The sequence below is a fragment of the Lissotriton vulgaris genome, unplaced genomic scaffold (assembly GCF_964263255.1).
Source record: "Lissotriton vulgaris unplaced genomic scaffold, aLisVul1.2 SCAFFOLD_598, whole genome shotgun sequence".
NCBI lineage: Eukaryota > Metazoa > Chordata > Amphibia > Caudata > Salamandridae > Lissotriton > Lissotriton vulgaris.
The window spans coordinates 1,002,451-1,019,120 of NW_028241877.1; the positions used below are offsets into that span (position 1 = coordinate 1,002,451).

The following is a 16,670-nucleotide window of genomic DNA, read 5'->3' on the forward strand; positions in this document are numbered from 1 at the left end:
CTCTGATTCTTACGGGTCAAGCTAGCGCTATTTAAAACTTTAAAATAAATAAATAAATAAAAAACATTCACCAGTTCCTGAGATGCACTCTGGAAGATCAGAACTATCAGTTCAACACATTACCATACAGCCTGTCTAAGTCTCCTTGGGTACACAGTAGTATTTGTTCCATTAGTGGCATATTTGCATTTGCACTGTAAACAATCTTTCTGTGTTTAGATGATAGGCTTATTTCTTTATTGGATCCCTGCTTCATTCTCAGAAGGGTCAATAGATTCTGACAGAGAAAAGGAGACTGAACCTGTCATTTTAGTTGCAGAAATTACTGTCATCAACACAAGCCACAGTCCATACCTGGTAAAGGGTGGGTGGCATCTACCACAGTGGTAGTTCCCTGGTCCCACCATCACTTTAAACCCCTGGAAAGGTAGCTCCTGGACTACTGGTCTCAGGAGAGTAAGACCTATGAGAAGACAATTTTGGTGGGGGATGAAACAAAGCAAAATTTACAATGGTGATTAGATCACCAGGATGTAATAAAAGTAAGGCTATTTAATTGCCAAACTCCACCGCTGCTGAATACAGAAGCAAGTGCCTGGAGGTTGGGGTGCAAATATGGGGTAATCTAAGTGAAACAGATTTGCTCTCAAATGAAGCACGTACAATCCTACAGTTGGAAGGAATTAATGGCAATTGAGCGAGCAATTAAATTCCTGTCCTCTCACTTGATGGAGAAATCAATTGTGATAATCACCGACAATCAAGTTGTGAAGTGCTATATCAACAAGAAACAGAAGCACACAGGGAAAATCCAGAGCTCATATTGCTCATCAGATCTGTTCCAGTGCATAGCACAATGTTCTGTGTCCGAATGGCTTGGATCTTCCATGGACTCAGAACATATCGGCCAACAGGCTCAGTTGAAACTTTCCACTCTCCCTAGACTACCATCTAAGGACAGTGATTCAGGCCTGTTAGACCTGGCATCTTTGGCGTGGTTTCCCCCTATCTTTTTGCCTCTACCTCCTGTATTTTTGATGCTGTGCTGGATTTCGTTTTTGCTGGTTTCGAGGCTTTGGGCACTTTGCCACTGCTGTTCAGTGTCAAAGTGCAAGTGCTCCCTGTGTAAATTGTTATTATGTTTGGTTATCCATGATTGGCATATTCGTGTCACCAAGAAGTCCCTAGTAAAGTGCACTGAGTGTGCCAGGGCTGGTGATAACAAATGCTACTATTGGACCTGCAGCACTGATTGGGCCACCCACATGAGTAGCCCTGCAATTGTGTCTCAGGCCTGCCACCGCAGTGCCTGTGTGCAGGCTGTGAACCGCCAGGTCCTCCTGGTCAGTGTTCACACTTGCCAGGCTTAACCTTCCCTTTCTGTACACATTGGTCGCCCCTATGGAAGGCCCAAGGTACCCCCTTGGGCAGGGTGCAGTATATGTGAAAGGTAGAGCATGTACTTGTGCAGGTGACATGCTCTGGTTGTGAATTACAGCCATTTTTGTTTTTCACTATTGTGGGGCTATCTTGCCCCATAGGCTATCATGGGGGATGCTGGCTACAGTGGCTACCAGCATATCTTGAAAATGTGCTTCCAGACGTTGGGAGCATTCCTTGTTGAGGCACTACCTTTGGTTCTTGGAAAATAAGACTCTTCCAGTTATTTGTTTTCAGACATGAGTATCGTTTATTGTATTCATTTCATTCTTTCGTGAAGTTTGTTTTTCATTCCATTTTCATGTATGTCTGTTTATAATTAAACATTAAGTCTTTACACTTTGCTCCAATGCATTTTGGCCATAATGGCCTTCTTCCAGGAGCTTTCCTGTCAATGAAAGGATATTGTATCTTAGCATTTTGTGCATCTTAACCAAACCAGTATATACAAAGAGCAATCAATATACATTTATTTGCGAGATACCAACAATGCAAATTCATGGTTGTGTAATTAAATGTTTTTTTAACATGTTGCCCAATAAAAGGGACTGGTGTGCAACATGGCCTAAAGGACAAAAAAGTGCTATGACATGGTCAACGATGATCGCATCATAGCGCTTTATTTTTAGGTCTCGCCTGAGCCAAGGTGCTTGCGCATTGCTCCGGTGAGATTACAGTAAGCAGAAAAGAAAAGTCTACCAAAACGTCTGCTGATTGCATACAGTGCCTGTGATCAATGCGCGTGCACACCATTGCCAGCCACATAACACACCACCATTTGTCTGTGCCTCGGCATCAAACTTCAAAGGCTGCCGTTCTCCCGCCCCCAAAGTGCACATCGCGAACTACCATTTGTCTGTGCCTCGGAATTAGACTTCAAAAGGCTGCCGCTCCACCGCTCCAGCAATGCAGAGAGCTTGTTTCTGGACGAAAGTGAAAACCTACTGTGCTTGTTTACAGTAGCCTTGCTCCTCAAATGCTGTTGCTGTGTTGCCATCTCTCTAGGGACACTCAGCTTGAAAACACTTGACTTGCTAGCTGCAATGCTACATCCACTATGCTTTGCCTCTAGACACATTGATCCCTCGCAGACTGTGCTGACTCTGCCCCTCCGGATTCTGTCTTATGATGTCTGCCCTGCCACCATTTACTTCAGACCCTCAACCTCACACCTCCTCACCCTCACACTTACACACTGTCACACACCCTCACTCACCCTCACACCCTCACCCACCCTCACACACCCACACTCACCCTCACAACCTCACACCCTCAAACCCCATCACACACCCTCACTCACCCTCACACCCTCACCCACCCTCACACTCCCACACTCACTCTCACACCCCTCACCCTCACACACCGTCACACACCCTCACTCACCCTCACACCCTCACACACCCACCCTCACCCGCACAACCTCACACCCTCACACCCCCACCCTCACAACCCTCACAACCCTCTCACACTCACTCACCCTCACCCCCTAACACCCCCACACACCCTTACCCTCACACACCACATAACTCAGGAACACCACCACATCACTCAGGGACACCACCACATCATTCGGGGACACCACCACATCACTCTGGGACACCACCAAATCACTCAGGAACACCACCACATCACTCAGGGGCACCACCACATCACTCAGGAACACCTCCATATCACTCAGGGACACCACCACATCACTCGGGGACACCACCACATCACTCGGGGACACCACCACATCACTCAGGGGCACCACCACACCACTCAGGGGCACCACCACATCACTCAGGGGCACCACCACATCACTCGGGGACACCACCACATCACTCTGGGACAGGATCACATCACTCTGGAACACCACCACATCACTCAGGAACACCACTGCATCACTCAGGGACACCACCACATCACTCAGGAACACCACCACATTACTCAGGGACACCACCCCATCACTTGGGGACCAGACCACATCACTCAGGGACATCAGCACATCACTCGGGGACACCACCACATCACTCGGGGACAACACCACATCACTCAGGGGCACCACCACATCACTCAGGGGCACCACCACATCACTCAGAGACACCACCACATCACTCGGGGACCCCTCCACATAACTCTGGGACACGATCACATCACTATGGAACACCACCACATCACTCAGGAACACCACCACATCACTCAGGGGCACCACCACATCACTCAGGGACACCACCACATCACTCAGGGACACCACCACATCACTCAGGAACACCACCACATCACTCAGGGACACCACCACATCACTCAGGGGCACCACTCAGGGAGACCACCATATCACTCGGGGAAGTCACCACATCACTCGGAGACACCACCACATCACTGAGGGGCACCACCACATCACTCAAGGGCACCACCACATCACTCAGGGAGACCACCACATCACTTGGGGACACCACCACATCACTCAGGGACACCACCACATCCCTCGGGGACACCACAACATCACTCAGGGATACCACCACATCACTCAGGGACACCACCACATTACTCGGGGCACCACCACATCACTCTGGGACACGATCACATCACTCTGGAACACCACCACATCACTCTTGAACACCACCACATCTCTCAGGGGCACCACCATGTCACTCAGGGACACCACCACATAACTCAAAAACACCACCACATCACTCAGGGACACCACCACATCACTCAGGGGCACCACTCAGGGACACCACCACATCACTCAGGGACACCACCACATCACTCAGGAAGACCACCACATCACTCAGGGACACAGCCATATCACTCAGGAAAACCACCACATCACTCAGGAACACCACCACATCACTCAGGGACTTCACCACATCACTCGGACACCACCACATCACTCCAGTACACCACCACATCACTCGGGGACACCACCACATCACTCAGGGGCACCACCACATCACTCAGGGGCACCACCACATCACTCAGGGACACCACCACATTACTCAAATGACACCACCACATCACTCAGGGGCATCACCACATCACTCAGGGACACTACCACATCACTTTGGGACACCACCACATCACTCTGGGACACCACCATATGACTCTAATACACCAACACATCACTCAGCCCAACCACATCATCACTCAGCACCACAACAGCACTGTCCTTGCTTGCTACCAACAAGCATTGCCATAGCCATTAGGACTCGCATTAGGAAAGTCTAAGCTATTTTCTTTGTGACTAACAATGCTAATAATTTATATATTTTCAAAGTCAACACATATTAAAAATACAATACCAATAGCTCACAATTTCCTAATGCGATGCCTATTGCATTGCACATGCTTGTTTCTCTAAGCCATGTTGCACTGCAGCATGTGCTACTTTCCAAAATGTAAAAATATAGTTGACCAAGCCAGTAGATTTCTCATAGGCGAAACCTATTGGCTTTGCCAATGTGTGTTGTGTCTTGTGGCTAAGCCAATATAGGTAAAACGGTGTAATCTTCCACTCTGAGTTATTGGGTTAGGCAAGCAATCTCACAAGCTTATATTTCATCTGGTCGTTCAGCTCCAGAAAAGCTCCAAGTGCATTCTAAAAGGGTAGTATCCACTTCCTGTGAAGAAACAGCAAGGGTTTCTTTACAATAAATCTGTGGGACTTCTTTTATTTCTCATTGTTGAATAGAAATTCTGCAAGAAGAAAATGTTAATTTTGCAGCAGAAATTTTAAAAACAACAATGAAGTACCTCTTTTGGTTTTTTACATTCCTGTCAATTTAATTAGAATAATGAGAAACATACATAATTTAAATTGGTGGTGTTTTCTTTACGCTTAAGTATATCCTCAAGTGTCAAGGACCTGCATGAGTAGCATGGACGATGGGGTAACGATTCAATTACTTAATGGCAATCTTCATTTCCTGTTTCACTGAACCTCCATTGGAGCTGTAACAGAAGTTACTGGTCCCATTCTGAGATGTGTGGTTTTACCCGACACCCTTAAATATTACACCAGGCTCTAGCTGCTGGCATCAGTCATGAATTTTTGGGGAAAATGCACAGGAGAATGGGGAATTACCAGGAGAACAGGAGCTGGAATTATTTTTCAATCAATCAATAAATCAGGGAATTGTAAAGCGTGCTCCTCACCCGTGAGGGTCTCAAGGCGCTGGGGGCAGCCAGTGAAGCCCAGTGTTAGCCGAAAAGCCAGGTCTTGAGGATCTTCCTGAAGATGTGCAGAGTAGGGGAGCATCTGATATTGACCGGGAGCTCATTCCAGGCCTTTGCTGAGACGTAGGAGAAGGCTATTCCACCTACTCTGGTTCTGCGGATGCGCAGGGTATCCGCTAGGGTGAGACCGGCAGACCGGAGGTTTCTTTTGGGTACGTGGAATTAGATTCTTTAGTTGAGGTATTTGGGTCCGGTGTTGTGGCGAGATTTGTAGTTGTGGGTGAGTAGCTTGAAGGTTACTCTCCTCTCGACAAGGAGCCAGTGGAGGTCTTGCAGGTTTTGGGTGATGTGTTCAAGTCGTGACATGCCAGGACGATTTTGGCCGCGGTGTTCTGGATAGTCTGGAGTTTGCGTAGCGGGGATTTGTTGGTTCCAGAATAGAGGGTGTTCCCGTAGTCCAGTCTACTGGTTATGAGTGCGTGGGTGACGGTTTTTCTGGCTTCAGGGGGGTTCACTTGAAAGTCTTGCAAAGGATGCTGAGGGTGTGGAAGCAGGTGGGGGCAATGAGTTGATCTGGCGGGACATGGTGAGGGAGGAGTCAAGTATGATGCCAGGGTTCTGGGTGTGGTCTGTGGGATATGGGGGGTTGCCAAGGGCGGTGGGCCACCAAGTGTTAAATGTAAATGTAAATGTATTTGAGCTTATATAGCGCATAGCTACCCGCAGTGGGTTTCCCGGCGCTTGGTTAGGGAACCCGTCCTGGTATTCCCCTGTGAGATAACCCTCGCAGGGTATCCACAAGGTGAAAGCCAGGCATCCCGCCGCGAGGGGCCGTTGTGGAGATTAAGCAAGCTATTGCCCAGAGTCGCAGAGTGTGAACCCGTGAGTCGAGAAGGCACCGGAGCGATGTGGAAGCAGGTGGGGGCAATGAGTTGATCTGGCGGGACATGGTGAGGGAGGAGTCAAGTATGATGCCAGGGTTCTGGGCGTGGTCTGTGGGATATGGGGGGTTGCCAAGGGCGGTGGGCCACCAAGTGTTAAATGTAAATGTATTTGAGCTTATATAGCGCACAGCTACCCGCAGTGGGTTTCCCGGCGCTTGCTTAGGGAACCCGTCCTGGTATTCCCCTGTGAGATAACCCTCGCAGGGTATCCACAAGGTGAAAGCCAGGCATCCCGCCGTGAGGGGCTGTTGTGGAGATTAAGCAAGCTATTGCCCAGAGTCGCAGAGTGTGAACCCGTGAGTCGAGAAGGCACCGGAGCGAGAATTATCGAGTCCATGGAATTTTTGAGCCCAAGACCCGCCGAGGCGGGGAATTGAACCCTGGTCCAGGGCCGATCTCAGCTTCCGGGTCTGCCGCCTCTAACCCCTGTGTTGTCCCAGACTGAGGGGGTGAGTACAAGGATGAGGACGTCTATCTTCTCCGAATTGAGCTTCAGAAAGCTGCTGCACATCCAAGCTGCAACGTCTTTCATTCCTTCCTGGAAGCCAGGTCTGGTGTCTTCAGGGTTCTTCGTGAGGGAGAAGAAGAGCTGTATGTCGACACGGTAGGAAACTATGCTGAGTTTATGTAGTCTGACGATGGCGACGAGGGGGGCATGTAGATATTGAAGAGTCTGGGACTGAGCGACGATCCTTGGGTAACTCCGCAGTTGATCTCTGTGGGTTCAGAGAGGAAAGGCAGGAGTCTGATCCTTTGGGTTCTTCCGGCGAGGATGGAGCAGAGCCAGTCAAGGGCGGTTCCCTATGAGTCTGGTTGCCAGAGTGCGGTGGGAGACGTTGTTGAAGGCTGCTGAGTGGTCTAGAAGGATGAGGGCCACAGTCTGGCCTTGGTCGAGGAGTGTGCAAATGAGTCAGGCGCTCTCTGTGCTGCAGTTACCACGGAATCCGGATTGGGAGGAGTGGAGGAAGGCGTTCTCTTCGATGAAGTTAGTCAGCAAGGCATTGGCGATCTTCTCTGTGACTTTGGCTGCGAAGGGAAGGATAGAGATGGGCCGGTAGTTTTTCATGTCCATCGGGTCTGCAGACTGCAGGCCCAACTATCAAATCCAAATTTGTTAGAGTTCACCTCATACCCCTACTTAATCCAACACCCCCTGAGTTAACAGTATCATTAATTCTGGGGCTGCTGAATTAACACCTCTGCACCTTGGCCTTACATTGTTACATTTATCTGCTATTTAAAAAATTGGTAATTCTTAGCAAATCGAATGCAAGCAGATCTGAATTGATATAGATTGATTTGAAATAATCTGGTGTAAATGCCAGCCGACTAATTACAAAGGGTTTCTTAGTGACAATTGTTTTCTACTAGCCCAGTCGCGGCATATGGGCTTTGGATTTGTCTATATAGACCCAGTAGAATCATAATGAAATTGAAACCAAAGAGCACCAGTAAACATCATTGACCAACATTTGGAATCAACTGTATTTTTTCCACTGACTTACTGTAGATATGCAAAGCCATACGTCAGCAACTGGTGCCAGTAATAAATATTATTTCGGTAAACTTGACCTAGTCGAATACAATAAAACAGAATGTGTTCTTCCTATTTTGTGCTGAAAGATCTCTTTGTTTTCAATATATTCAACGAAATAATAACTAAGGGATTGATTTAAATTGTAGCTGTCAGCCCTCCCGCCACAAGGGCGACGGAGAAATGTACTTGGCCAAATCCAAATTTAGAAATGTTCGCCTGCCCAGCGGATATTTTTAGCTTTGGCAGGAACTGCTTCATGGTGGTTCCTTTCAATGCATTGCAATTTTTCGATATGTCTCCATCACAATGACGTAGCAGTATAGCAAAGTTACAAAGTTTTTTTTTTTCTAAAATAAAACCCAAAGCGGGATTTTCATTTTTTTTTTAACTAAAGAAATATCCTGCCTTTGCCATGGGAGTTTCCTCCCATGGTGAGATGGCTTTGAGCACTTTAAAATGACCCTTACTGCCAGATTTTCCTGGTGGTGACAGGCATTGAAAAACTGGTGTATATCCAACAATCTAAATTAGGTGGATGGATATATCGCCAAACCTCTGATGGAGCTTACTTTTACTGGGCCATCGGAGAAGCTTGACCATGGCAGAGACAGAGTAGCCTTCACTGTCGTCAAACTGTGGTCCGCCAGCATTTAAATTGGGCACAAAGACGATAGTCTTGGTCTTGTCAGGGATGGAACTCTGCTGTGTGTCAATGGAGTTCCTTCTCTGCTAAGAATTAAATTCGGCCTAAGCGTTAAGTCCCTACATGAACCACCGCACTCACATATACTGTATATTTGGGTTAGCACTGCATTTAACAGGGGCTCAAATAAGCAGTTTTTTGTCGGCGACATTTAAACTGCTGGAAGTAAATTGTGCAGTGCTTGGTATTAAGACAATATTGCACCTTAATATGGGTTCCAGAATATTGTGCTACCAGAATATCTTGGAGAAAATATCGAGGACCAATTAGCAACATAGTATGTATATACAGATAAGTATACATTTACTTTACTTGACTCAACGTTCATGTAACTTAAAAATATGTTTATCTTCAAGGTACATGGATGAGGAGTTAAGAAGAGTAAATCTATACTAATCCATGGGCATTTTTACTTCTCGATATTTTGGTCTTTGATTTTTTGGTAGAACAATGCTTCTGTTATCGATATTTTGACACAGCTTAGTGTAAATCATATTACAACATGCAAAGCATTGTTCTTTGATGCCAGTAGGAATTAAAGAAACTACTGCACGTGAACTTGTATTGTACTTAGTAACAGTTAGCAAAACTTTTACTCTTCATGAAAAATAAAATGCAAATTATTATTATTATCGAATGTAAGGGAGTGTCATTAATTACCTAGACAAGAAGTGCGTTGCCGAGTTTCCTTCTCCGTAACCAAAAACCCTTCATTCATAGGCACAAACCTTCAGTTTTGAAGGGCATACCTGGCGTCCTCAATTTCTATAGGATCTTCACGTGGTACATGGGGACAGTTCCTTAAGACGATGGGTGTCCAAACAGTCACTGTTATTTTTTTATTACCTCCTTGTTTGAAAGTAAATAGCTTCCTAATAAATATGCAGATTTCCAAGTTGGTGAACACGACAAACAAGATAGCATATCTCCACAATTGATAACAAATTACGCTAAGGAAAACAGCACAGAAATTTGCCCCCAGCATTATTTTTCAACAATGAGGCCATACAATTAAAAATACAATCGTCAGACAGCAATGGGAGAGAAATGTAATAATGTGTAATCTGCCTTTTGAAGACACAAAATGTGGATTAATGGCGATAGTTAAAAAAAAGAGCTAAAACATTTTTTGCAATAAAATCACAGGTAAACAGCTTCAACATGAAAAGCATGGGATGTATGTAATCCTTGTTTAATTAGAGGCAGACAATATAAATACTTTATTGGATAGCAAAATACAGGCATTGATGAGTATACAGAGGTAATTCAGTGGTCATTTTAAGAAAGAGTATATTAGAAAACGAAAAACGTGATATTTGTTGGGGTGGACGATTTTTTGCAGATGTTACATTTCGAACATTTTTTCAACTTTGAATGGGGCATTGTGCTAAATAATTAAAATGTAAATCGGGGTAGCCATGCCCGCTTTGTGGATTTTTAAAATACTTTAAAGTTAGTTGTCTTTTGGAACATGTGGTCAGCTGTTGCATTCACATATGGTCAAATGATCAAAGGCTGAACTCCTCTCTAATTGTCCCCTGCTGCTCGTCTGCTCTGTCAAGGATCAGGGCCTCAGCAGGTGATGAGAAAGGCATGAGAACAGGCTGGGAGGAGAAAGAGCCACCGAGAGGCCCGGGCTTCAGGAAATAAAGACTTCCAGTACATCACCCTGACAGTAAAGGGCCTACGAAACGCGAAGTCTGGACACTTTTGCCTTTTTTCCCTCTCGTGACAACTCCTCTGCATATATCGTACTAAAAACGTAAGTCCGAGACATTTACAGCTCTAAAAGGAGAAATAATAGACGGACGACGCAGCAGGCGCAGACGCGTTTGTTTCTTTCGCTGGAGAGGAAGCTGCGAAGTTAAACAGTTTATGGTATTTGGCATGTTTGTGGAAACCATTGCCGCTCTTTTCACTTCTGCTGCCCATTGTTTGCTTGTCCCGTCACTTTGCCAGATGGCTCTTTATTGTCACCGGTGTCTCCAGCTCGCCGCTGGATCAAACCGGGCCCAAATGGCGCGATAAGCTTCAAGGATTTACGAAGAGCAAATCCACCATTTGTAGGACCTTCCGTCTCGGTGCTTAGCCTCACCTAGCAAAGCTGCACAGACAGCACAGTCTGCCGCACCGAGACAGGCGGCCCGCTTCCATTGCTGTAGGGCCTGGCGAGATGGCGGTATTAAAAACAAAAAAAAAGTATATCTTTTTTGTCTTTACGTTACTATGGAATTCAGTGTGAAAAATAAAATGTAATGATTTTGTTCTGATGCATTTGCTCATGTGGCGTTTGAGTGAATCTTCCATCGGATGTGATCTGGTGTTGCACACCCACGGCTCTCATGGACCGTGCTTTGGGGCTATTTTGCTGTTACATTCTGTACATTACTTCTGTGCTCATACCACATTGGTGTGTTCTTGTTGTATCATGAGTGATCTGGTGTCATGGTCGTGTTTTTTTTCTGGGTAGACTGGGTAAATTACAGCTACAATGCTGCTGAAGTTCTTGTGGTATCTGGGTGGAACTTGCAGAACTTGTAGTGTGACTTTGGCAGCTGGTAACACTTTATATGATAGTTTATTCATTAAACGCACATGCATTATATCAAGGTCTGCATTTCCGTTTTGAAGCTGTGCTGAACCATTGGCGCATCTTAGGGCCTTAATATGATTCTGGTCACGGACCACCAGACTCTCAGTGGTGCAGCAGTGGTGGTCCAGACAGCACTGCAAGAGCGGTCCGACTACCCGATTACAAGTTGGTCAGTCGAATCGCCATTGCACTGCTGCAACTGCCAGGGAACAGAGATCACTGGCAGAGGCACAGCAGTATCGTGGCTGCAATACGCTTGGCAGGACCGCTGCCGTCCCCCCAAGTATATTGCGAGTCTCCTCTCCTCACGGTTTTCATGGCAGTTCCTCCTCCATGAAAACCGTGGCGGAGAGCAAACAAAGGCTTCTGGGCCATGGAATGCATGCAGAGGGGCACATGTTGTGCTCCCCTGTGTGCATGCACCCCAGTACCTGCACTGCTTGGACTGCACAAGTCCATGCAAGGCAGGTACGGCTTCTATGTTCTGATTGCGACACATTTTTGAAGAGGCACACCATGGAACCACCAAAGAAATGCCTGCCAGACACAGGAAACACTCATAATCTGGCGGGCAGTGCTCACACGGCTTTAACGGTGCGAAAGCATGGGGGTTGACGTACTTCCCGTTCACGCACTGCCAAAAGTTGTAATCGGGCCCTCAGTGTTCTTGTTTGTTAGCTGTCCTTCCTTGATTACTGTAGTATTGTCCTCTTATTCTCCCATGACTTTTCTTTACCCTGTCATTCTTGTTTAACCCACTCTCTACCCCTGCATCAAAGCTCTCTCAGATCCCAAACCTATTTGCACCCCATAACGTCATTCCTCAATTGGCCACCTCTCATTCATCTCATGGCAAGAGATATGCTGAAGCTCTATATAATCGTGGCAGAGAGTTTCATAGCAAGCAAGAACCAAATATCGTTAACCTTTTCGCATGTGAAACGGCTGGCAACATCCCAGCATTTTTTTCCAGTTCTTCATCCCATCCCAGATAGGGAGACCAGACGACCCGGGTTGCCCCGGATAGTCGCAGTTTTTAGTGGACTGTCTCGGTGTCCTGACACATTTCTTCAGTGTAAATACTTGTCCAAATTTTTGGGGACAAAGGTAAGGTAACTGTAATTGTAAGGAAATTTGAATGGTATGCGGTAGGTGCCCAAGAAGACTGAAAAAAACATTAAGCAATTATTTTCCAGTCAGGCACCACAGGAGGAATTCGGCTGCATGCTCCCAGCAGAGGGGAGACAGGGTGGGAAGAAGGGCAGGGGGCTCAGGGTGGAGGTTCTGTCATTCTGCTATCAATAATGTTAAGTAAATGTAGCCTTCTTTGTAAATGTATGCCTATATATGTATATCTATACTACTATTATAAAGAGAACTGTGTCCTTTGAGCCAGATAAACTCGAAAAGTACACCACCAATCAAAACACCCAAGATATCTTTGAAAACCTCAGGGCAAGCAGAAGGACATAGGCTATTAAAAATAAAAAATATACGTTGTTTAAAAAATTTAGAAATAAAAATAAAGTAGTCCCTTGCAAGTAGCGCCAGCCGCTACGTCTGCGTGATGACATCATTTGCGCTCCCAACACTTCCTGAACACTTCCCGAAATGGCGGCGAAGATCGCGACCTGCTGGGAGGACAGCCGCGGCCCTGCTTGCTGCTGGGCGAAGTGGCGGCCTGTGCGGGCAGGGCGCCTGGATCGGGACCGGCGGCTGAGGTAAGGATCAGGCTCTCCGGGACACGGGCGGGAGGGGGCCGGGCAGGGAGGGGGCCGGGGCGGGAGGGTAAGGCGCAGGCTCCGGGACTCAGACAATGTCGTGGCGGGCGGGGGCCGGGGCGGGAGTGCACGCAAGCCTCAAATGCTGCCCCAGCCTCTTTCTGCCCCAGGCAACGTTGGGGCGGGCTGCTAGTATATATATATATACTGAACGTAAACTTTTGGAATTGGGCTTAACATTCTGCCCTAGTAACAACATGGAGCTCACTCAGACTAAAATTGATCTTTTCCGAATTGCGAGGAAAATGAAACTTCATAAATACTTCAAAATGAGACCGCACACGAAAGATACGACCAAACAGGGGTCTAGATTGACAGCTACAGATGCTCTGAGTGGCAGGGATCTGCCAGGATTTGAAGCCATGAACTATCTAAGAATGGAGCAAGAAGGAAATCCTTGTAATATCATGAATGAGGATATGGTACAACGAGCCCTGTTACAAGGCATAGAACAAGAAAGGGAGGAAACTCAGTTTAAGCCAAAGTCCACCTTTGTTCCTCAATCACCATGGGATGCGATTGACACCTTCACAGAGGCTATGACCCTGGATCTGATTAAATACAGGAAGAGAATGACTCCTACTAGCCACAACATCACAGAATCACAAAGGAGAGCCTTACGAGATCTTATGGGGGATAACAAGATCATTATAAAGCCCTCTGACAAGGGGGGTAATGTGGTATTGTCAACTAGTGAATATTACCAACAGGAGGCTATGAGACAGTTATCAGACCACAAGTACTATATATGAGAGTGAGAGATTGTAAGAGTTCCTGTTTAAATAAGTATGTGTTTCTATAAGTGATTGTTTAAGAGAGTAAGTATGTGTAAGTTTCCTTAGAAGTAAAGTGGTAGTGTGTGTATAGCTGTATATGAAAATAAATGGATTTTCAATAGTTTTTTTGCATGTGTGAATATGTGTGTGAGTAACTTTTGGATGACTGTCGAAGTGTAACAGGATGTATAGGTGTATCACTAAATATAATGAGTGAGTATATGTATGAGTGACTATATAGAACTGTTGGTGAATGAGTGGATGTGTATATAGATGGTGGAATTACTGAATTGTTTGTTGTAACTGGTATGGGTATCTCCATTTTTTTGAAAATGTTAAATACTAATTTTGAATATGTGTTTCAAGGCTTACATTACACTGAAAGGAGGTCTGTCACTCTGTCACAAGGATGGTGTCATCAGTGATGTCATGAGTTATGTCACTGACCATGTCATGAGTGATGTAATATGTGACGTCATCAGCAGTGCATTGCAGGCGCGCAAGTTATAGTGAGTCCAACTAACTATAACATGGGAATTTCAATGGTTTTATGTCAGTAAAATTTCCAGCTAACTATAACTGGTGTGAAACCTATAGTTTTTTCAGTGAATTTAATAGGTTTTTTAAATGCTAATTCCTAACTATAACTGGTGTGAAACCTATGGTTTTTTTCAGTGAATTTCATAGGTTTTTTAAATGCTAATTCCTTTCTATATCGAGTTTCTAACCTATGTTTTTTTAATAAATTTGCTGTTTTGTGTAAGTATTAATTAGTAAGTTTTTTTTTTTTAATCATTTTTTCCTGGGGCGCTCTGGGTGCGCGCTCCGGTAAGCTCTCCGGAAAGCGCACCCAGAGCGCTACTTTAGTTTGTGAAAAAAATATGAATGAAAAGTTAATAATAACGCAAAACATTTCGTACCATACAAATAAAAGCAGTTTTTGATTTTGCATTTCCGTGAAACTATGAAGATGTCACTTCGGTGCGCAGCGTAAGCGCCCCCGGAAGCGCCTACGTTCGCGCCGCGTGTGCGCACCCGGAGCGCTCCAGTGCACGCAGCGTCAGCGCGTCAAGTCATGTGACCTGAAAATAACACTTTTCATTGGTTGCTAACAGTTTTTTTTACAAAGAATGAAAACCCCACCCATTTCCTTCACTTCTTCTTTCACTTTTGTGACTGAAAGACCTGTTTTTTGCTCCTGGATCTTTCTCGGTTTACCATGGCTGCCAGAGAATCCAGCAGTGATGAAGAGCCTGAATTCATCAATGAAGAGCCTCCTCAGCCAAAGGTGAAGGAGCATTTTATTTTGAATTTTTTTTAAATACCACCTAACCAGAAAAAGGTGAATGCTCCAAAAGTGGAGTGCAGGATTTGCAAACAAGTCCTGTCACGGGGTGACCCCAAAAAAAAATACTCTTTTGGGAACTTTACGATGATCCGGCATGTGGAGAGGAGGCACCCCCAGAATTTTGCCCGGGAAAGTGTCAGGGCTCTGGCACAAGAGGTTCCCAGTGAAGAGCCTCGACATCCACCGGAGGAGCAACTACTTCTGGGAGGGGGAAATCGCAGGAGCTCGTACCAAATATTCAACCTGCTTTTAACAATGGTGTCCTGAGCTGCAGATACTGCAATCAACTCCTTACCTATGGGGAGCAAAGGGTCCAGCTCATGGTTCAAGCATTGGAGAACCATCACTGCCCTTCCCACCCCTAATTTTTTTAGTTTTTTTTGCTCCTGTTGAGCAGTTTCCATTCCCTGTTTTTGTTCCTGATTTGAAAAAAGAAGAAAACAAAAAGTTCTTTTCAGAACTACCTCCAATTCTCATCAAAGAGCTATATTCTTAAAAAAATGAAAAAGAGTAAGTGAAATGGAGTGCATTGATAATGGAAGGGAAAATGAGTAAGAAAGAACAGAAAGGTATGAGAGGAGAAAGGAAGTGAAGTAGGGGGACTGAAAGAAGGTGAGTGTTGGGAAGGAAAGTAAGGAGAAGAAGAGTGAATATGGAGAATGTTGATATTCAAAGAAAATGTTGAATAGTAACGGGGGTGTGGAAGGGTAAGAAAAGATGCATTGCTGGAGTTGAAGACTGAAGGCCTCATTTATGAAGCCATGCGTCACTTTAACGCCACCAGAGCGTCACTTTTTGTGACGCATCAGTCCAGTAAAAAATGCACCTTATTTAGTCATATTTACAAAGTGGCGCATCTAGGTAGATGCGTCACTTTGTAAGCCCCTGCGCCACATTATTCCTACGTCAGGTGTAATGTATGCAAAAGGGACGTATTGACGCAAGAAAGGGTCGTAGAGGTGACGCAGTGAAATCTATGAGATATCACTGCGTCACTTTTATGACGCTGTTGCGTCCAAATCTTACGCCTGTTTCACAGCAGGCGTGCAGGCCCTTTCACATGGGGCTTGGCCCCATGTGAAAGGATACATTGCTGGAGTTGCTTCATTTTTGAGACACACTCCAGCAATGCATCACTTTTGCGCTAACAGATACGTCTAAAATACTGACATATCTGTAAGAACTTCCAACATAATACGTCATAAATTTAATATGACGCATGAGTAGAAGACTGAAGGACTCATTTCTGAGGCCATGCGTCAATTTAACACCACCAGAGCGTCACTTTTTGTGACGCACCAGTGCTGTAAAAAATGCACCTTATTCAGTCATATTTACAAAGTGACATATCTAGGTAGTTGCGTCACTTTGTAAGCCCCTGCGCCACATTATT

At 45.6% G+C, this 16,670-nt stretch overlaps 1 protein-coding gene across 1 annotated transcript in view; it reads right to left on the reverse strand.

The window, feature by feature from the left end:
* Nucleotides 1-11,380, reverse strand: part of LOC147669870 (uncharacterized) — a 69,363-nt gene extending 57,983 nt beyond the window's left edge. The window contains exon 1 of the mRNA XM_086948187.1: nt 11,183-11,380. Within this exon, the coding sequence (XP_086804313.1) occupies nt 11,183-11,380 (198 nt within the window). The remainder of the gene's footprint in view (nt 1-11,182) is intronic.
* Nucleotides 11,381-16,670: the final 5,290 nt, after the last annotated feature.